Below are 21,204 nucleotides of genomic sequence, written 5' to 3'. Positions count from 1 at the left end.
TTTTTGTTCTATAATCCTGTAGCAGCAAAAAAGGAGGCCGGTTTTCTTGGAGCGCTCTTATCTCTGGAAAGTTCTGCAATGTTTGTGAAATACGCAATAATCAGACCTGCATCCAGTAATTCCCTGTAATAAATGTCTCGCGCTTAAGCACTTATCCAAAAACTTTCAAAGGCCATACATTTTTTTTTTTCTTCCTTCCTAATTCTGCTGCCGTTAATGAAGCATCTCTGATGTTTCCTCACTCTTCAGTCAAGATATATTTTTCATAGCATTCATCAAAGTGAAGAAATCCCATGTTGTACTTTGATGTGCTTAACACAGTTTTAACTTGTGTCTCATTACAGAGATAATTAATAGTTTAATTAGCACCAATTCCCGCCAACTGACAGCTTCTCTGACACAGTCACGTGACATGAGAGGATACAAAACAGTTGCCTGTTTTTTTAAAGTTCACCAAGTTCTCTCGAGCTCATATTTGGTTTTCTTTAGCTCAGGTGTTTTGCGTCATAATGACCTAAAAACTTTTATTGCTGATGTTTTGTTAAATTTACTCCATACCGATGCAGTGAGCCTATGAGAACGCGCCTCACCAGGGGACAAAGTGCTCAAATATGTGAAATGCAAACAACTTAGGTGGATTAATTTTTAATTCTCATTACCTTGAAGCAAAGCAGTCTTTTTTTTTCTTTTAAAGTGGTTTGGTTAAAAAAAAAAAAAAAAAAAATCAAGCTTTATGACTAAAAGTAATTATCTTTCTTCAGCTTTTTATTGTGCTTGCTGGTTGCAATTAACACTTCCTGGAATCTGAATGAGCATTTCAGAAGTGTTGAGTAGCTGCGGAGGCAAGCGCTGCAGATCAAAAAAAAAAAAAAAAAAAGCAGAAGAAGAAAAAAGATCAAAGTAAGAGGGAGAGGAACGATTTTTAGACGAGTTTACAGATGCTGAAGAGAGCTCATCACACAATGAGCAGTGAGTGTATGCTTCGAGAAACAGCGTGCGCCTCTTGTTCAGGCTCCGAAACAATAGCGAGTCTCCCAGCATGGGCGAGGGCCAGCAGCAAAGCCTCTGCTTCGAACTTCCAGTTTACGACTGCTCACAACAGTTTACAGCAGCCAAATTTCATTTTCTACTCCCAAATCCTATCGCACATTATCCTGTACATTGCATTAGAGCTCTAATCTTTCCTTTCTCTTCCTCAGAAGAAGAAAAGAGCGCCTTCATGATTAACCCACTTTACAGCAATAAATAAACGCATCATCCAGTAATGTACACCAGATTTAATTTGAAGGGGGGGGCAGAACGCTCAAATCACTGAAATGTAATGAAAAATAACACAATGCAGACACCAGTGGGTGCCTTAGGAATTAATTTGAATGCTCCATCATTTTTTCCTCCTTTTTACTCTTTGGATTGGGTTTTTTTTTCATCTCAGCCAACTGCTGACTTTTCTCCTCTCCCATGCTGCTGCTGTAAAATCTTCAAAATATACAAAAAATTATAAGAAGAAACATGATCAGTCTGCCACACACACACACATATATATATATGTATATATACACACACACACACACACACACACACACACACACACACACATAAAGTCTTGTTCTTCTTCCTCCGTGTTTTTCACATGTAGCCCATGTTGCTTTTGGTTTCCCACCGCCTCTTCGCCTCAAAGCTGCAAAACAGAAAAAAAAAAACTTTGAAGCTCTTATGAATACATTTTAGCCATCAACTTCAATCACACTAGCTAATTCAGGCTTCGGCGGCTCTATCTTAACTGTACTTGAACCCAGAGTGGTCGCGCATGGCAGAAATGATGGCAAGCATAAACATGAGACCAGAGACAGACGTCATACCCCCAGGCTATTTGCTTCTTCCTTTTCTGCGCTGCCCTCAAAGCTTCCTCTTCCTGTTTGCCTTGCACAAAGTCACGGCAATCAGCAGCTTGAGCGATTTTCACGGCCATCTATTTGGAGGCAGACAGAGGAGAGGCTCATTAGAGAATGAAAATCAGTCTGTGGCAAGAAAAAAGCCCCTTCTGACTGATGTGTGAGGGTGGCTTCTTGTCGAAGTCTCTGCTGCCTGCGATGCCTCCTCCACACCACAGCAAAACTGTCATTAAACCAAACGACACGTGAATGCCGTACAATCCTGCAGTCTAGCAAGTCTGGCGATATGTGACGTCAGGACTGAGTGCAACATATTTGACAGAATGTGACCACGAAAGCCTACATTATATATTTCATTCAGTAGGAATAAATGCTATTTTACATGTATGCAACAATAATTCTGCAGCAAACACCTGCTTATTTCTATGAATGAGATGTACAATATCTTACAAGTCATGAAGCATTTAAAAGAAAAAAAAGAAAAAAATGAAGTCAATATGTGAGCAGCTCTTTTTAAAAGGTACATGGCAGATGGGTTGCCCCATCATAATGGAGAAAATCTGCTTCAACGTGTTCTGTTTTTATATATTATCCCAAAGCCTGCGTAGTCAGGTCTGTAGCAGGACTCGATGTTCCTGTTTTTACTGAGGATTTGAACCCTCCTTGATGTATCTGAGCAGCTAAAGCTTCTTACACACTTTCTAAATGGATGCTAAACTTGGAAGTAGGGACAACACCTGCTTAGATTACAAAGAAAAGTGGAAAAAATATCAATATCTGCTTGTTTTCTTTGTATTTTGTCAAAGAGTAGCGAATAAAGTCACTCGGCTCTCTCACATTTTAGATGATAGATTAAATGTGACATTTTTTCTTCGAGGACTGCAAAGAATTTTTAGATGTTGTAGAGAACTAAAAGCTGAATATTATGCACAGGTCTCTACAAATATTAACAAAAAGTGTAGTTTTATTTTTTTTGAACATGAGCACTGTTTCAATAAAATTCTCATCACTATATATTTGATGTATTTTAAGAGCTGTGTTTTTCAGCTTAGAGTTTACAGTCTTTCCCCCTCCATCCTCTCAATGCTGTTTCTTTTAGATCCTTTTTTTAATGTGCAAATGAAATACTAAACAAACAATGACAGACGATGTCAGCTGTGCTGCCTCCCCCCCTCCACTTCAAAAATGTTGCAAAGGCGTTTTCCACTCGTCTCCAATTGTAAAAGAGACTTTTTTTTTTGGAGCAATGCAGGCAGTCCCTGAAATCAGAAGTGAAGAGAATGACCGTGACTGTAAGAGGCAAACATTCAAATCCCAGGGAAGACATATGTGTGTATTGTGAAGCAGAATAATCCCAATAACCCCAGTCACACAGAAGCACAGGAAACAAAGGGAAAAATCCTGCCCCCTCTTTCACTCCTGAGATAGGTTTATTATTCAAGCAAAGGCAAACTTTGATAAACAACTTGGAACAATTTCACCAAACCTTTGGGTAATTCTTTGTAATATTCAGAGTACAATCAAGGGGGAAAGAAAGTCTTAAGGTAATGAAGAAATGTGCCACCACTGCACCACTTAAAAAAAAAAAAAGACCTGCTGGAAAAAAATGTTTCAATTATAATTAAGTGGGATAAACTTTATTAGAAAGACTGAAACTAAAATATCTCCTAATGCATGCTGGGATTAAGCAGGTCAGAGCGAGCAGGCAGGAAAAATTAAACTCTAAAGGCTTTTTATCACCATATTTCAGGAACCAAGGGTGTAAAATGTTCTAATTTGGGATACATTAAAAGCCATAAAGGTCTTTCAAAAAGATTAATGGTACTTTGCTTGGATTTAAGATAAGGGCTCCGGCTGGCTGCAAGTACTGGGCTCCGGCTGGGCCCTCAAGGCATTCATCTATACAGTCACTGGAAGATTTGTGAGAGCGTCTGCATAACCTGAAGCGTACATACTATGACAGTTCTCCAGTTCTTTGCCATTTTTATAGGTTTTAAATTCCTCAAATCATGTTTTCTCCTCTTTTCTCCTCCCCTCTCCTCTTTAAGAGAGTTATAACAAGGAGGGGGGACGGTTGCTCAAACATTTGCAGTAGATTTGCGAGCAGATAAAACCACTTCAGGGTGTTCCCTGCTTCTTGGCAGAGCAGCGTAGGTGCTAAATGCTTCTGAGTGGCTCTGATGCATGCTGAGATTATAAACCACACATTTATTAAATTGTTGACAAATCTGAGAACAGCTCTTGCTCTCTGTGTTTGTAAAGGAAAAAAAAAGAAAGAAAGCCACACTGGCTCATTCTGGGAGCAAATCAAACGAAACTGCATGATGCTAAATGGTTTAATTTGGAGATTTACTGACAGAGCTTTTTCTTTTTGCCTACACGAGGATTACCCACATTAACCTGCTCTCCTGTGGGGTTGCATTTGAAATGCAAAAGGTCTTGAAAACACGCCTTCCTGAACATTCCAAAAGCAAAATTAAAACCCACTTCCATGGCCCTCATTTCCCCCTCTTTTAAATTCACAACACAGCTTTTACTACATTTAAAGCATTAAAAGTCTTTAATATTTTCCCTGTTTCTTTTTTTATATCTGTTTAGTCTACACTCCCTGATTGTCTTTGCTGGGGCTCAACATTAATGTCAACCAAGTTACCTAGGAGACAGAACAGATCAAAGAGACAAAAAAAAAACCCTCAAATGTCTGATTAATCAAGCCTGCAAACAGCTTATTTCTTTTAGCCTGCATGCAAGTATGAAAATGAGATTCCGAGAGCAGTACATTGTGCAGATTTGTTCATTCTTATCTGAACAAAGCCAGCGGCAGCTTATTTCATGGATCACTGGCACTGTCAGCGCTGTGGCGCCGAGCAGGTGACGGCTCCTCTTTCTGTGGCGAGAACAAAATTAGCAAAAAGTCGGCACAAATTAGCCTCTCATATTTTCAGTAATATGACATTATTTTTCATTTACTTTTTTGATCCACTTTTCAGGATTTTTTCCTCCCCCCTCCCCTTGCGTGCATCTTAGTGCCAAATCCTTTCACATCACAGGCTGGGGAAAAATAAGAATGGAAGTACAAAGCGGGAATAAAGGCAGGAGACAGGAAAACCTCCTGCATTCTTTGTTTATGTGGCTCCTAAAAGGCAATTCTTCCCACTCCACCACATATTAATGTACAATTAAATGTCCATCACATGCATGTTTCCCGTGCCTCGTTTCTCTCTCCCTCTCTCTCCTGTGTGGCCTGTGTGCAGCCCTGCTAAAAACAAGGTTTATTCAGAGGATTAATTCTCTGACCTTTGGAAGATTTGAAGGCAAAAAATTCAGCCTGCACAATGCTGGCACTGCAGCAGCAGCAGCAGCAGCTTAAGGCCACTAGGAGGGTTAAGTCAATAGTGCCGTTTTCTGTTCATCCATGTTTGGGTCGTCATGGAGATTCAAGCAGAGACCCGAACATGGGGCCTTGATACAAAAAATAAATACGTCAAAATTTGCATTGCGTGTGTGGAAATCACGCACAAAGTTGCTCATAATAACGCTTTCACACTTTGTTTTCATTTGTGTGTCTGTTTTACGCTGCGTCCCTCCTTTTGTAGCACAGGGATCATAAAAACACTGTGGCAATTAACCAGCCAGTGCAAAAAGACAATAGCTGAATGGGAGATGAGAAAAATACGTCTCCATGTGGATAAAGTGTTAAAGCTCCTATTAACAATATGAAATAAATGATGGCTTTAAGGAAGAAATGGCCTTAAATCCATTCATAAATTTCCTATCCAGGAAGCCTCTTCCAATTAAAACGTGTGAGAGGTGGATTAACAAGGGCTATATGGCTTTGCCTCACTAAATCACCTCCCCGAGCTGCTCTGCTGCATTTGACGTGTAAACGATTAATGACCAGCCTAATTCCCTTATCACACTACCTTAATGCCTAAATAATGTGGCCTTAGTCAACTTTGGAAAGCAGGGCTATATAAGAAAGGAATGAATATCAGATTAGGCAGCTTGTGTGTTATTTCAGCATAATTTCTTAGGACTGAGGTGGAAGGGGGAAGAAATACGTGTCTCTGGCTTCTTAGCCTCAGCGTTGCAGCAGGACAGGGAAGGTCAAAAGATTGAGGGGTCAATCAGCACCACCCATATCGTATTCAAAAGAAAAGATTTTACGAGATTTTATTTAGTTAGTCCGTTATTTAAATCTCCAAGGTGAAACAATAGGTTGAGGTAAAATAAAAAATCCGACCCTAGAATCAGAGGTGCTCTCTTGCTGCTGTTTTTATTATCAAGTCGTCTACAGATTATTTACATGATTCACAGTAAGTCTAACTTGTACTAGGCCTTTGGAGGGCCAGGTCAACACCCAATGATAGTCAGTTTATTGTTACAGAACACAAAGGAAAAGATACTGTCATTATTTCTGAAAACGACTCAAAGTGATACAAATGACTTACACAAACTAAGATTTTTTTTTTTCCAATATAAGAAATCAAATGTTACATAAGGAAATATAGCTATTTATTATTAAAGATGCATCGAGTCTTTGCTCTACAGCTGCACTTTGTTAAAAAGGATACATTTGTTCATACCTGCTGGTTTGACTCCTGAAACAAATGATTATTTTGTTGATGTAAAAGACTGTTTTGTCCATCACTTGTCTTCAAATTGATTTCGTCCAACATAAAGCCAAAGGGCTGCTAATTGTACATACTGCTGAGCAGTTTAATCTATCAATACATTAGATTTTATAAAAAGAAGTAGTGCAATGTGGAATTAGTTATCACCAATAAAAGATCTTTTGGCCATTTTTTGTTATTTGGGGTTTTCATTTACTTAGTTCAGAAAAACTCTGTGGTGAAGCCAGACTATAAAGTTGAAGGAAATTAAAATAATAGAGTAAAATATCTAATTTTTTTAATGTAAGCAGAATATGTTGTTACTGTTTTCCAATAGCAAACAAAGTAATTATGTAATGGACAAACTGCCATAGCTTTTCTTAGGAGCTTAACAGTGATCGTAGAAAAGGTAAATCACTGATTGTCAATGTCTAATAATGAAGGATAAACAATTACAATGTGTCACTGTTTTCATTATAATACAGTCAGAATATCATAGCACGCACCTTCATGCTGTTATATTCCCACTACAGTGTCAGTTTTCTTTGGGGCAGCCTCATTAGAGCTTTTTGTCATCTTGCCTCCTCTTTGACAAACAGAATTACACGGAAAGCTAAAAACAATGGCACTTCAGGGAAGGCACAGGAGAACAGCAATGTCTCCATTTCCTTTTCTAGTAATCTGATCCTAGATACATTCAAGATGTCATCTTTAGGGAATAGACAAAAAAAAAAAATCTCTGAAAGTTCGTCTGCTTTGTGCCATTTCATTATCTCGCCTCCTCTGAGTAGGGTAGGCTTATTAGCAAGCTTTGAACTCACACTTAGAATAATATGCCATCAACAGTTTTATAAGCTAATTAGAAAAAAAACTGTTTAATTAATGAGTGACTGGCAATAAAATGGCAATCATGAAAAAAGAAACCAAGGGTGCTAAGCTTCCACTACCACCAATTAAGGCCTAATTACAAACAAATTATATATGTGTTTTGCTGTGGGCTTTAATTTAAAAAAAATGGCTTTAATTAAAAGAGAAAACATGCTAATTAATTAAACAGCACACAAATCTACATTGAAAAGTATGCTTTGTCTATCAAGTAATTAATGAAATACAATAATCCAAATGAGATTCCCAGGCATTTGATAAAAGCTTAGTACCCATTTCAAAATCCATTTCAAAATTAATGGGCGAAAATTTAATGTGAGTCATCCAGAGATACAATAAAAGTTCATTCAGTGATAAATTGCTTATGCTGAAGGAAAAATGAACAAAGAGGAGAGTTTCCCTGAACTCTCTGCGAGGTGGCCTGGGGGGGCTCGCAGGGGAGACGGAGTCAGACTCCTTCTCTGATGTGGGGCGGGGAAAGTCAAAATCTGATAAAGCCTACTTTCCACAAAAGCGCCGCTCATTAATTTTTTGATTACAAACACAGGGCATGGCGGGGGGAAGGTGGCGAGAAGAAAAAAGGTGTTAAATAACATAAATATCATGAAACACTCTTAGTTCAGCTCTTTGTTTCAACTAAGCCACCATGTCTCCTCTGACAAAATGCCGCGCCACCTTTGTTTCACAGCGTTTAAGCGAGGCTTTCCAAAGGGTAGATTTCAAGGACAGTGGGGCTTTTCCTTTCAGCAGCTGCACTATTGAAATGCAAGCTAGAACATAATGAGGGATGTTATAACCATCCGCATGTTCAAAAGCTACAGAAACTATAAATGGCTCCAGTTAATACATATTCATATGGCTAATTACAATACAATCTATTAGGAGGGATTCATTTTTAAACAGTTTGGATGTAGCACGTTATTATTACTCAAAGTGGCATAACAAGAAAGCTCCACGACAAAAGGTCAATCCGGACTACATGTAGCAGTTCCGATATCCAATTAAATCACCAAATACCAGTATAGGCCTTAAAAGTTCAATGCCGGTCAGCCTCTGGTCTAAAACATACTGGGCCGTGCATAGTTTGTTGTTGGTGGTGGTTTTTCTGTTGCAGGGCATAGGCTGAAAAGAAAAACTGTCTTTTAAGACACCTTCTTTGTACTTGTGGCCATGTACATGGGGCTGCTTCCATCCTGATGGTGAGGCCAGCAGCAATGCAACATAGTTTTTCATTTTTCATATCCTTAAGCTCCTGCAAGTCATGAAATACACCCGACATCCATGTTTGTGGCAGACTACAGAGAGTTTCTGTTTTGAAATGTTAATGCCACTCTAATAACTGTGATGACAGCCATGGGGCAATAAAAGGCTAACACAACATGATGGTCTTTTGTAAAGAAATATACCCACTTACTGTATATGAAGCAAATGTACGGATACATTCAAAAACAGATCAGCGGCTCTGTTTAATAAAATAGATATTTCATTTTTCCTGTTGATTGAAGTACTACAATGAGAATGTGGATTAGTGCAGCAAAGACAGTAGTTTACATTAGTGTCCGATTTAGAGTACAGTCATTATAGAATAAGTAGTCATTGTTCCGAAAATTGCATGGTTCTAATAACCCTTCAAAGGACTTAGAATAATTTGTAATAGTAAGCTGGCTACATGTCGAGAGGTGTGCCTGTCTCCCAATGAATGACACGCAGCATAGGTTCCAGGCTCCCACCCCTGCGGCCCTGAATTGAATCGTTAACAAGTAGGGTGGATAGAAAAGATGGATGGATATAAAATTTTTGAGTGTGATAACCTGATAGCTTAAATCATATTTATTTAGATATTGAAAGCACCTTATTATGGTGTCCCACAGGGATCAATCGTTGGTCCACTGCTCTTCCTGTTACATGTAAATCACAATCACACAAATTCCAGAAGTAATTTTGAATGTTTTGTGTGACGCTGATGATTTAATGGATGATTTAAGCTTTTGGGGGGTTTTGTCAACAGGTCAGACTCAAATCTGGGCCGCTGCAGTCTGACCATGTGAGCTAAAGTGGCACCCAGTCAAAAAGTAGAGTTAGATGTAGAAATTGAGTAGATTTCAGTACCTTATAGTCATGTGAAAAAGTAAGTATAACACTTTGATTGCTTTGGTTTTACTGCATTTGATCCTGTTTGATACAGTGACTACAGATAAACATAAGATAACATAAGATTTTCTTTACTACTTATCAGTTATAATCTTTTCATACTAGCTCATTTACCAGGAACAGAAAAATCAATCTGCTAAATATGAGCTGCTGGATGCTATCAGGCCTCATGACATGCTTTGAGCCGTTTATAGTGTATGTGTCTGTCACTTCTTGTTATGCTAATTACAGAATTAATTAGCCCGTACGCAGCTTGCTGCAGAGTAAAATAATGTGCAGTAATCAAAGGATGGAGACCAAGTCTTAATTGGAGGACTTGCACCTTTTAATCTACTGAACTATTAAGACTACTTTAGAGGCAAGGAGATTTTTACATTGTTTTCTGTCTTCTAAAGCATGTGAAAAGAAATCTAAATGCGCTGAGGAGGATCAACAGGCATCTTTATGAGAAAAGAAACTGTCTGTATAATTTATTAAACTACATTAGGAAGCTTTGGAAATGCACTGTAGACAATAATAAAAATTTCTTTAGAGGGGTAATATGTTTATTTAAAAATCTGAGCATGTCTTCACGAATTAATCTAAAAACAAAGGCTTTCAGCTTTGAAACATATTTAAAAACCGTAATGAGAATAAAAACCCACAACCTGCAATATCCAAGCCGCGTGTCTTAGAAGTTTGACAGATGAAAGAAAACATATCTCAGAATTTATAAGGAGCCTTCAAAACAGGGTTTTACCAAATTGTTTTAATGTTTAGATTAAAAAAACGTAAGAAAGGAAGTAGAGCAAATGGAAATCATTAATTGACTTGTGGGAGCTCAAAACAGCAGAAACAAACATTTCCGTCTTACAAAAGAGGGGATTCTGACAGCAAGCTCTCTATCTTTCTTCTATTTCCCTTTGCTTTGAGGAGATAAGTGGGAATGCATTAGATTGAGGATGAAAATACTCTGAAACATTGTCATCCAACATGTACCAGCATTTTCTTTACAAAACAATGCCTAGAGGGACAAACAGGCCTCTTTAGTTCTTCACAGCTGTCGGAATGCTTTTGCATTTTTCGCGAAGAAAACCTGTTCCTATTCTTCGAGTGAAAAGCCTGCCACAATCATGTCAGGATGTTATGACCGTAAACAAATTAAACATCTAAGCAATTCCGTGCCAAATGAGCCACTCAATTATAACCTTGAAATTGATTCTGGCCACAGCGGAGATTATTGATCCTCTAAATGTTTGTCACAGTGCTCCCGTCAACGTGAACAGGAAGGCGGTAAACAAACACTCTGGTCCTAAATGCTATCTGAAATACAGGCTGCATTAATATACACTATAATCCTTTATAACTGATTCAGAATCCCTTAAACTTTCTGGCTTTTAGCTTCCATTTCTCTCCCATTTTTTTTTCTTTTTTAACTATGAGCAGGACTGCTTGTCTTTGTATTCGAAAGAAAACCTGTACAACTTTGCATCAGCTAGCATTTAGGGATTTAAAAATAGTCAAATCTATACTCTCTTGAAATGAAGTTATCACTGCCTAACAATGAATTGCGGCTGCCAAACTGCTGTCAGGTCCCATCACGGCTCTGGCAAGACACAAGGCAGGTGCCAGGGAGGCGAGAACCTCAGCTCAGGCTAAAACCAATCCACCAGCGCTCTAAGAGGCTTTCTGAAAGTACAGCACAGGTGCCACTCACAAGAGCTTTCATTTAACTCCCTCATATTCGATCACTCTGCTCGCAGTTAGAATGGAAATATGAAGGGGCTCTAATGCTTGCACACCAATGTCTATTACACAATGGAGATACTAGGTCACAAATGTAATGCTCACACAATTAGCACAGTTGATATTTTCATTTAGAAACCTCCTTATCCATTCAAGAGGTTCTGGTTGCAATTTGTTTTTCGATTACTTGCTTTAAATCGAATCATATCCAGATTTTTTTTAACGAAAGAAATCACATCATTTGCACCTCCTATGTTTCTTCTCCACAGCGAAGCCAGTAATGGCTCTAGCTGCCGTCCACTACGTGAACATGAGAGTAAAAGTTACATTTTTGAACACCACGTTTAAATAACTTTAATTTTTCTGTTGAGCAGCGTTAAATGGACGGCCCCTCCCACCTTATAACTCCAAATTGAAATCCTCAGATGCCAGGAAAACCTGAGCCTGTTCCATCTTTTTGTTGCCACTATTACAAAATGAAAATGCTCATGCGACGCTGTAAGCAAAATGCATCATAAAACAAAGAAGTTTAACTTTGATGCTCCGGCGGAGAAGTAACGCTGCAGCTGTATGTCTTTTTAACCACAATTATGTGTGTGTGGGCTACATTTTATGCTAAATTAGTTTCAAACCACTTGATCCTTGATGCCTGCCAAGGCGGTTAGTTACAAAACTTCAGGCACTGCATTTAGGGACATGTACACTTCAAAGGTATGAAACTCTTACCTGGAGAATGATTTAACAGTTGGCTTGAAAGCAATGTACCCTTCATTAAAAAGCAGAGCCAAAAGTCCTTTAGACACTGCCGCACTTCAAAACTAAGGGGAGGGCTTTCCATTAACTCAATGGAAAAGAGCTGCAGGACTGAATGGTGGATGTCTGCGTGTGTTTTTGTTCCTCTATGTCTTTGCAGCAGAAATGGCCACGGATCCATTAGCCTGATTTGTCACAGCGGGAGCACCCCAAAGATCTCTTATCAGCACAACGTACCTCTCGAGTGGCGAGTCTGTCGCTCATCTCCTCCGCCTTTGCAATGTCCCCTTCAGCTATGGCCCTCTCTATGCTCTTTTCTAGGCCGGACTGCAGAAGAGGGGAAAAAAAAAATCGGTTTTTTTTTTTTTTTTTGAAATAGGGGTAGAGAAAAAAAAAAATCAAAGAGTAACTTCAAAAGTCCCCAGGGCCTTATTTTTAATATGATTGCCATTACTACAAATATGTAGATTTCGCTTCACAAATGAAAACCTTTTTGATTGGATATTAGTGGGGAAATCTTAGAAATGCTACAGGAGATTACCAAACATAAATGTGACTCTTTAATTACACATTTCCATTACAGGCCTAAGCAGAGGGGGGTGCCGAGAAGCCCCCGGTCACTGATGGCAAGGCAGTTCTGCTGTGATGAGACTATCTCAGCGAGCCGAGTACCAGATTTCTTCAGCCCCCCCAAATTTCATCATGGTGGAAAAAAAAGATACACTGGAAAGAAACTGCAATTATTAATGTGTCCCCTCTGATGTATTGTTGACTCACTGTAAAAGTACAGTAAAGTAAACATCAAGTTTTAAAACGCAGAATTTTATTAATTTTTTTGACTCCGATTGGTCAGCTCTGATTTAGTGCGCTCATTACAGTTCAATGTCCTGAACGTACCCGATCCGACTCGTGAACTCAGTTATCACCAGCAGTTTCTCACAAGCAGAACTCAAACGGACAGACGGTCATCGTTTATGCTGTGAACTGTGTTTAAGGTTAGGGTTTGGAGAAGCTGCTGCCAGATAAATAATCACATCTGGCAACTGTGATATAGTTTTTCCTCAATTACCTCACTTCAAATTGTTCGAAAGACTTGCCAGACTCGAAATAATATATTAATTACAAGGATCTGCATTTGAGTGATGAAAGAGAACCTCATTATGATAATGTGGCAAGTTCTGTTACATCCAGCTTGGCACCCCATTCAAAATGAGGCTAAATTCACAAAAAAAAAGAAAAAGAAAAAACCCTCAATCTTATGCTGCTGAGATAAATTAAGCACAAAATACTCCAAAATAATCATTAAAGGGATTTCACATTGAAATTAGAACAGTTCCCATTCATTGGTCAATCGTAATGTTCATCAAGCTTGCAAATATTTTTGCTTCATTAGCAATTTGCAATCGTTTTGCATTAAAGGTTTGGTCATCTTTAAGAGCTGAAATGCACTCAAATGGAAGAAAGTTCAGTTTTACATTTTTGTCTTTGTTCCAGCTGCAGTCACAGAGGCTGTAACCATCTCATCTTCTGCCAAGCAACACTTGGATTTTCAGTCTTTTTGCAGGTGAAGAAAAAAATCCTACATCTCACTTGAATCTTAACCATGCTAGAAAGCAGATTCACCCTAATCTTATCACTAAACGTAGCTGAGCATAATCCCCAATGTACTTCTCAATGTCAGGTTGAGTTATTATAAAGGTCCCCCTAATCCACATGTCATATCACGTAAAACAATGAGACGGTACAGTGGCAACGAAACACAAGGGATGTGAAGGTGTTTCTAACAGCTAAGACAGACACAGTATTAAACCTCAGAAGATAAGTTGGAAGGCAGTCTTTGTTACCTTCGGAGGGGGTTTGGAACATGCAGGGGGATGAAATCGATCATTTACACCAAAATACTGCTTAAGCTCATCCCAGTGCTTCTCCCGCTCCTCTTGACGCTCTCTGCTGACAGAGAAAATGTCTGTTAATGCTCATGTAGACCAGCATTGCAATAAGACATATATCGTGTCCAGCTTTTTATTAACTTGACTGTATTTCTTTTGTTACCCTTCTAATCAGATCTATGTGTTTTTCATACTTTGTGGCGACAGCATTTTGTAAGGAATTTGCCCGTAAGGATAGTTTGACAAACAGGAAAGGAAACATCCTTCACTTTACCTGACTATTCATAGTCTGTAATGTTGTGTAACAGTACCTTGTTTCTGCAGGTTCCCCACTTTCTGCTCCTGTGAAATTACACGCACAAGACAAACAAGTTAATGATACGTAGGTTTCTTCTGTATGAGTCTGCCTGTCAAGTTCACTTTACATCAATGGCCACGTACAGTCCACTTTGATCTTAAGTGGGCCAAACCAGTGAAATTCCCCTTTATGTAGTAGTTTAACTGCATAAGCAATACCTGAGCTATCTCAATATAAGAAAAAGAAGTGCAATTTCAACATAGTGCAATTACACTGTCGTTTAATTGTTTAACATCATTACATTGGGGGAGTACGAATGATTTCGGGAGAAGTCTTTATCAGTAGACCGAGCTGTCAAAATGTATGACAATATAGTTAAAATGTACATCTTCCTTCAGATTTTCCAAAGACATCCAGTAGGCTGGACTGGAATCTTTGTCTGGCCCCCGGGCCTTATGTTTGGCACCCCTGATATTACTTCAGTTGTTAGCTATACCATGTGTACCAATAAGTTGCTCGACTACCTTTAAGGTAAGTTTCTATCAAATACAAAGGTTTATTTTCTTACAAATTGACCAATATTTTGTCCACTGGAAAAATGTGCAAACAATTAGAGCCTGACTGATGAACTAGTTGGCCAATATTATCAACCAATCTATCACTAGCCTATCACAAATATATCAGTATTATAAATACATTTTGCTATAAAAGGTGCTTATTTTATAAACACTGTCTTCACACAGTATGTCCAGCAGAGCTACTCAAGTTTCACTTCTTCCAAAATGCTCTGCAGTATCTGCAGCACCTGCAGCAGAGCAGAGTAAGGTACTAATATTGGCCAATATATTGATATTGGAACTACTGAATTACAAAAACTCCCCCATCTGTTGGATGTAGAACTACATTACCTTTCTTTCGCTTTCTTCTTTTCCTTTTTCTTCTGTCTTCTGTGACCTTTAATATCCTTATATCATCTTTCTTCCTCCGCAGATCCTGGAATTTCTTAAAGACACATACAAAGTGAATACAGCATCACTGCTCTTGATTCTTTTCTGCTGCAGCTGTACAGATGTGACATACGAAGAGGGCTTCAAAACCCTACTTTTCTCACTTCAGATGAACCGTTAGCTTAAGTCTGAGCTGGGCTGGGGGTACTGCAGCAATAGTAAATGTAAACTTAAGAGATAGTTAGCGTGAAGCTAACTTTCAGAGTTAGCTTCATTTATACAGGCATCACTAAAACCAAAGAGGTTAGCCTGTACCTAGAATGAAAAATAAGATCAATACAACATACTTGCCACATTTCTTGGGATATGCCAGGCATACTGCATGTCGGAGAGTCACTGGCTGCAGTGTGAGTCGATTGTGACTCCTCCAGCGAGCATGTGTTTTTAGCAGAGCCCTTTTCAAATTCCCTCTTCTCGTCTTCTAAATCGCCCGGCTTGTCCTCCTCGTCATCTGAACTGAGGTCGTCTTCGGTTAAACCACTGGGCAGGAGTCCGCTGTACATAACGAATCAGTAGATTATATTCAGCATATACGGGTAATTTATGATTGCACTGTATTTTAAACGGTCCGTAATAGGTAAACTACAGATTTCCACAACAGTTGTTAGGAACGACTGTCATTTCCGGGTAAACACTGCGACGCTGCCTGCTAAATGGCACCGATTGGCTGATCGCAAACAGCGCTGAGCACAACGTCCAATCAGCGTTGTTGCTAAACAGTGGAGCACGAGGACTAAAAGCAACCTCTTATTGGCTGCATTGGTAGGAACTTTTAAGAAGTTCAGGTTTTATTTAACATATTCCTTAATATTTTCCTAGTATTCGGGTAAGGAGGTATTTTAGCTCCGAAGGAGCTCAAGCTTTACAGAAAAGTGAAACAGCTGCTGGACCGTTTCTAATTGAGGTGAGCCGGGCTACTGACAGGTCCGTGAATTACCAGGAATCATTCAAATGTTAACCTATATTTGTGTTATGTTCTCTGTGAGATAAGCTTCATTCTCTGACCAATAGTTCGCAATTTGCTTAAAGTGCTTTGGGCATTACATTATTATTAGAATGATTAGCATGCAAATCTTGTATAGCCCCCGGCACTGGCAGAGGCATCTAGCCTTAAATTGCTCTTTCACACTCATTCTCATTAGACTCTCTTTGGTTGCATCTTATTGCAAGGCCCATAATATACATAAATTACAGTCTGTATTTTCTGTGCTATGCAAGTGTAGCATAATGGGGAAGACCAGTGACACTGATGTGTATGTAAAACGGCCTAAAACCAGTGCTCAGGTAAGCCAGACATTAAAAGGGAAACACACCTTAAGTTTAAACATAAGTATTGCGTGCTGTACTGGAGGAGAGCTACAGGACCTCCGTTTTTCTTTCTTCAGTCAATTACCTCAAACTTCAAATGTTTATAAGCCACACATAAACATTTCCTCAATTAAAATGATGTAGTGTAAAATTATCACTTTTTCAATAATTAACTGCTGAATCTATGGAAATACATTATAGAAAATGTAGTTGAGTAATTGGGGGGGGGGGGGGGGGGGGGGGGGGAATTCAATAGAAAATGTCAAGTATTCTCTCGCTCCACTTTCTGAAGTCTGTTGTTTTCTCTTAAACACACATTTCTTGGGTTAGTGAGCCTGTACATGGTTTTATATTCAGGGTTTAGGTATTGAGAGTGTGCATATTTTATGAGCTATAAGCTATGTTTTCAAAAAATAATTGGTAAGTTGTTCAGTAAGAGTGTTGTGCTATTAATGTAATATGAAAAAAAAGTAAAAGATGGGGACCTTGCTCTCTCCTTGACCTTCCTGCAGCCTAAGATGAGAGATGTTACTTAGTTTGCTTTTGCTAAATGAAGTGCACATTAAAGCTGACTGATAAGGCTTATACTATATTGAATGTCATGGAAAACGTGAAAAAAATTCTCTATCTCATCCTCGGAAATATGCAACCATTAACTGGCATCGCTCACTCAGCATAATCGCTGCGTTAATTACATGTGTGACAAGCTGATGAGCACATCAGTGTCTGAAGGTAAATGAGAGTCACAAAGTCCTGTTAATACTAAACAAATTTGGCATTGCAGGTCTGAATCATTTCCTTATTGATTACTAGACTTTGTGTTCTATTTCACACTTGAATTAATGTCTCTCAGCTTTCCCACCACCCACCTCTCTCTCTCTCTAGCTGACTCCCTCTCCTTGTTTCCATCTCTCCCTGGCATGTGCTCCAGTTCATTATTTCTGTCATTTCTTGGTAATTTGGAGTTGGCTGTTTAAAACTTAGAGCCTCTTATTAAGTTTTGGCCATGGTGGATAAGAGGCAGGACTGTAAGAGCACAGAGATAAACTAATCATCTTAAAACCCTAATTATTAGTATCTTACTGTGACAGACTGTTTTTGCGAGGCAGCCAAATTGAGCCTCAAATGAGGAAAGGCATATCTGTGGAAGTGGTAATAATTTTAAGTCATCTCGATCTGGCTTGGTGTGGCAGAATTCATTAGTGCAGATTAGCACTGTGTGTACAAAGTAAATGAGATATCTAATAGCAAACGTGGAGGTCTGGGGACTCTTAATTTCCTCCCCAGTATGAGCGATGATGTTAAGAGGTGATTATATATATATTTTAACACTGTGTAGATTTGTCTGCTCCTTAGCCAAGCAGTTACACTAAACAGTGCCACTAAACTGTCGACCTCTCACCTCGCTCTGTACTTCAGCTGCAGAAAGGTGACAAAAATGAACCCCAAATCAGATTACACTGTGTTACTCTGATGCAGAGGCAAGCTGTTTTTTTCTGTGAGGATATGAAGGGAGTTAATTATGTGTGTAAGGAGAAGGTTGGGGGAAAAATAATAAGATTACAAAGAATAATTTGCTGATATAATTACACCAAAATTGGGTACACACAATCGTAAAATACATGTATTGCTTGACCTGGGTTAGCCAGTGAAATAAATCCTCCTTCTATAGCCTTTGTTAATTTGTTTTTATCATCTCCAAGTGGTGTTTGTGCAGGCAGTTCAATTTGCATGTGTAATTCCACTGTGCAAATTGACAACAAGTAGATAATTCGAGGAAATAGGCTGGTTGCAGGCCCCTGCTATCTTCCCATGCCTATTCATTTTGAGGAACCGCTGAGGCATGAAACTCATACATCAACTATTTCCTGACAACGCTTAGGCGTATTGTCCCCTAAAATGTCATTACAGCCATTATTTATGAAGCTAATTCATTTATTAAACCATATTTACTCTGACAGAATTTGTCACATTCTATCCATATCCTGAGCATTGCTTTTGAACATTGTCTCACAATGAGTATGTGCGAACACGTACGGCCTCACAAAGTTTTGTATCAGCCCAATTTGCCTCCATAATAGTTGGAATATTGCGACAGGAGTTCTGCGGTTTTTTGACTTTTAAGGGAAACTTTGCTAGAAGCTTGTACCGTGTGTCACAGAAGTCCTCTAAAAAGTACTTTGGTAATAGCTGACATCCCGCTTTGTGTTTTTGTCCTAATAGAGACGAGACTGCATAAACGTAATCAGATGGAATATTTTAGTAGCATTGATAAATCTGCCCTCTGACAGCCCCCTTCTTAAATGAGTATGTATTAGTCACTTTTAATGCATTGCAGTAAGGCTGAAGAGTTCTTACGTCAAGCCTCCTGGCCTGTTGCTGCTGACTTATGGATCTGTCAGTTTAGCGCCGCGTACTTCATGACAGTGTGGATAATTTGCAATTGTGAGCAATGAAGTAACACATAGGGGGGTCATAAATTTTAATGTTACATGTTCTCCCTGGATAATTCCGTCACACCATTCTCTCGTATCTCTTCCTTTGGACTTACCTGTCACCCAAAAGCACTTATCACAGCAGTGGCGATGAGTTGTGTTTGAACTGTTTTACAATATTGATTTGGAGGCATGACATTTTAATTAATACTGGGTGTTAGCTGTCATATAGGCCGCCAGCCTCATTGGTTAGAGTATGAGACAGGCGAGGTAGGGGCAACGGAGATAAGACTAAAGCACTTACAGTGAAAAGGCTGTAAAAAGGGATCAATGTGGAAAGAGAGAGACAGTCATGGGTTGAATTTAAGGTAGAAAAAACAGTAATATCTGCGCTCACTGTATTTCTGTCAAGGTCTATTCTCTCGCCAATAACACAGATCAGTGAGACACAGCGTGCCTTCTGTCTTCCACAGGTTGCAGAGTACATCGTGTTATTGGGAGTCTGTGTTGCCAGCAAACCCAGAGAGAGTCTGCGTGCTGAGAGACGACCAGGGGGAAATTAGGTAACTTTGTAGCACTCCATTGAACAGCAATAAGCTTTTAGGGCTTAGCAAGCATAAACACATTAAACTGATGAGATTCATCAGCACTCTTGTGTCAAATCTATCGTGCCCAAAGGCAGAGCTCAGCAGCAGCAAAGTGCAGAGAAAGAGAAGGGTTGGCGACAAACCAGTGCTGTTTCCTCTGGATGTTTGCTGGTTTATCCAAACAGAGTCAGGTGATCAGCTGGAACCTCAGAGTTTGATAATGATACACAGTGCTACCCCTGGAAGAGCAGAAATGTTTAGCCATAGGGTCAGAACATTGGCTCGAATGATCAAAAGATTTATTTTTTTATGTTAATTCACCAGTTTACTATTTCATCATTAATTAGTCAGTTAATTACAAATGAAATACAGGGATTGGATCAAATATGAAAAAAAAAGTAGTAAAGTGTTTGCAAAAACCACCAGATACCAAAGTAGTTTCTTAAATTTGTTTACTTAAATTTACGATAAACCTTGCTGGTCAGAAATATTTCACACCAAAGAGTGCATACGCCAAATTTACAGCAACAAATACAAATACAGGTTGTTATATACCATGCAGATAAGAGCTGAACAAGAAACTACCTATCCATGTTCGTGTTTTTTTTACAGATGTATGATATTGTGAGTTTCCCTACGTACAGTACAAATACTGCATGTAAAATTTTGGTTTTCAGCTTAAAACTTTGGTAAAAGAACAAAATATTGAGTATAATTAAATCTGTGTATGAACTATGTAATGACTAAAAAAATAATTATTTGCAAAAAAAAATCAAGTTAAATTCATAAAGCTTTACGAAATGACAAAAAAGATACATTTGCAACGTTAAGGTTGTGTTTCTAGCTGAATGAGACTTATCAGTTCACTCATTTCAGGGCAATAGTTGTTATAGATGTGCACCAGATTCAAACCTAGTTGGAACTGAATGCTGAACAGCATAGCGCTAAACATTAGCACATGTTCATTTGCAGCTAGTTCACCATATTTGGTATTTAATTGGTGTAATCTCAGAGCTGCAAAGCTGGAGGACCTTATGCTGATAAAATGATACATTTAAATTGAAATATTTCTTCTCAAAGGTAAGAAGGCCCTTCAACTTTATTTCACCATTTATCTGTTGTCTGTTCTTTTCCAAATCATTATAGCCTCTTGCCTTCTGGATAGTTTCACTGGAGGCAGCCAGATCGGCATGAAATTAGCTCGGTTTGAATCTTTATATGGTCCAATCAGATGAGCTGAGATTTAATCTTTGCTGGCCTGCCCTACCAGAGTCCGACCCCTCAGATGAAATGGACTACATATTCATAGGTTCACTTGCATGGTTGATTATAGCAGCATAAATGGAAGGTACAACCTCTCTTCTGTTTTTCTTTATTCCAATTTTCCTCTGTCTGAGAGTGAAGACTGAATATTAAATGTGCATTCCCCCTCACTGAATATGAGCAAATCACAATTTATGCAGACACACAGTGCACATCTGATCTCATTTTTGAAGTTGTGTCTTTTTTAAATATCCACATTTTAAAATCTACTGTATAATACACATAGAAGTGAGCGTTGTATTTATATCGAAATAGTTAGCATGCTCTCAGAGCTATTTACCCTGACATAAAATAATGTCTTGAAATAATGGGGGAATATTACCTGATGAATTAATTAT

The 21,204-nt window shown here is 38.8% G+C and overlaps 1 protein-coding gene across 3 annotated transcripts; it reads right to left on the bottom strand.

Moving 5' to 3' along the window:
- Nucleotides 1–1,257: 1,257 nt before the first annotated feature.
- fam204a (family with sequence similarity 204 member A) lies at nt 1,258–15,878 on the bottom strand. Of its 3 annotated transcripts, XM_085478287.1 has the most exons (8): nt 15,501–15,878; nt 15,115–15,208; nt 14,220–14,250; nt 13,864–13,969; nt 12,257–12,346; nt 1,860–1,969; nt 1,596–1,678; nt 1,258–1,476 (listed from the first exon to the last, which is right to left on the bottom strand). In XM_085478287.1, the coding sequence occupies exons 1-7, from the start codon at nt 15,714–15,716 to the stop codon at nt 1,627–1,629; spliced, it is 699 nt and encodes a 232-aa protein (XP_085334413.1). In that variant the 5' UTR covers nt 15,717–15,878; the 3' UTR covers nt 1,258–1,476; nt 1,596–1,626. The 3 variants fall into 3 exon arrangements, with proteins under 3 accessions (XP_085334413.1, XP_085334412.1, XP_085334414.1); XM_085478286.1 differs by having other exon boundaries at nt 1,258–1,678; XM_085478288.1 differs by having other exon boundaries at nt 1,258–1,678; nt 13,864–13,966; nt 15,501–15,877.
- Nucleotides 15,879–21,204: the final 5,326 nt, after the last annotated feature.

This window comes from Copadichromis virginalis, linkage group LG13 (assembly GCF_057382275.1).
Source record: "Copadichromis virginalis isolate Kocher_CV1m ecotype Utaka linkage group LG13, C_Virginalis_male_GT1.1, whole genome shotgun sequence".
Classification (NCBI taxonomy): domain Eukaryota; kingdom Metazoa; phylum Chordata; class Actinopteri; order Cichliformes; family Cichlidae; genus Copadichromis; species Copadichromis virginalis.
Note: the sequence above shows the minus strand (reverse complement) of the source record. Positions and strands in the feature narration are given on the sequence as shown.

Bases quoted from the DNA above. Each gene is read 5' to 3' on its own strand.
- fam204a (XM_085478286.1), bottom strand. From the start codon at position 15,716: ATGTACAGCGGACTCCTGCCCAGTGGTTTAACCGAAGACGACCTCAGT. The intron at 15,209-15,500 runs GTATGTTGTATT...TGTGTCTTTAAG, and splicing joins TATCCCAAGAAATGTGGCAA to AAATTCCAGGATCTGCGGAG. The intron at 14,251-15,114 runs GTAATGTAGTTC...GTAATTTCACAG, and splicing joins AAGAAGAAAGCGAAAGAAAG to GAGCAGAAAGTGGGGAACCT.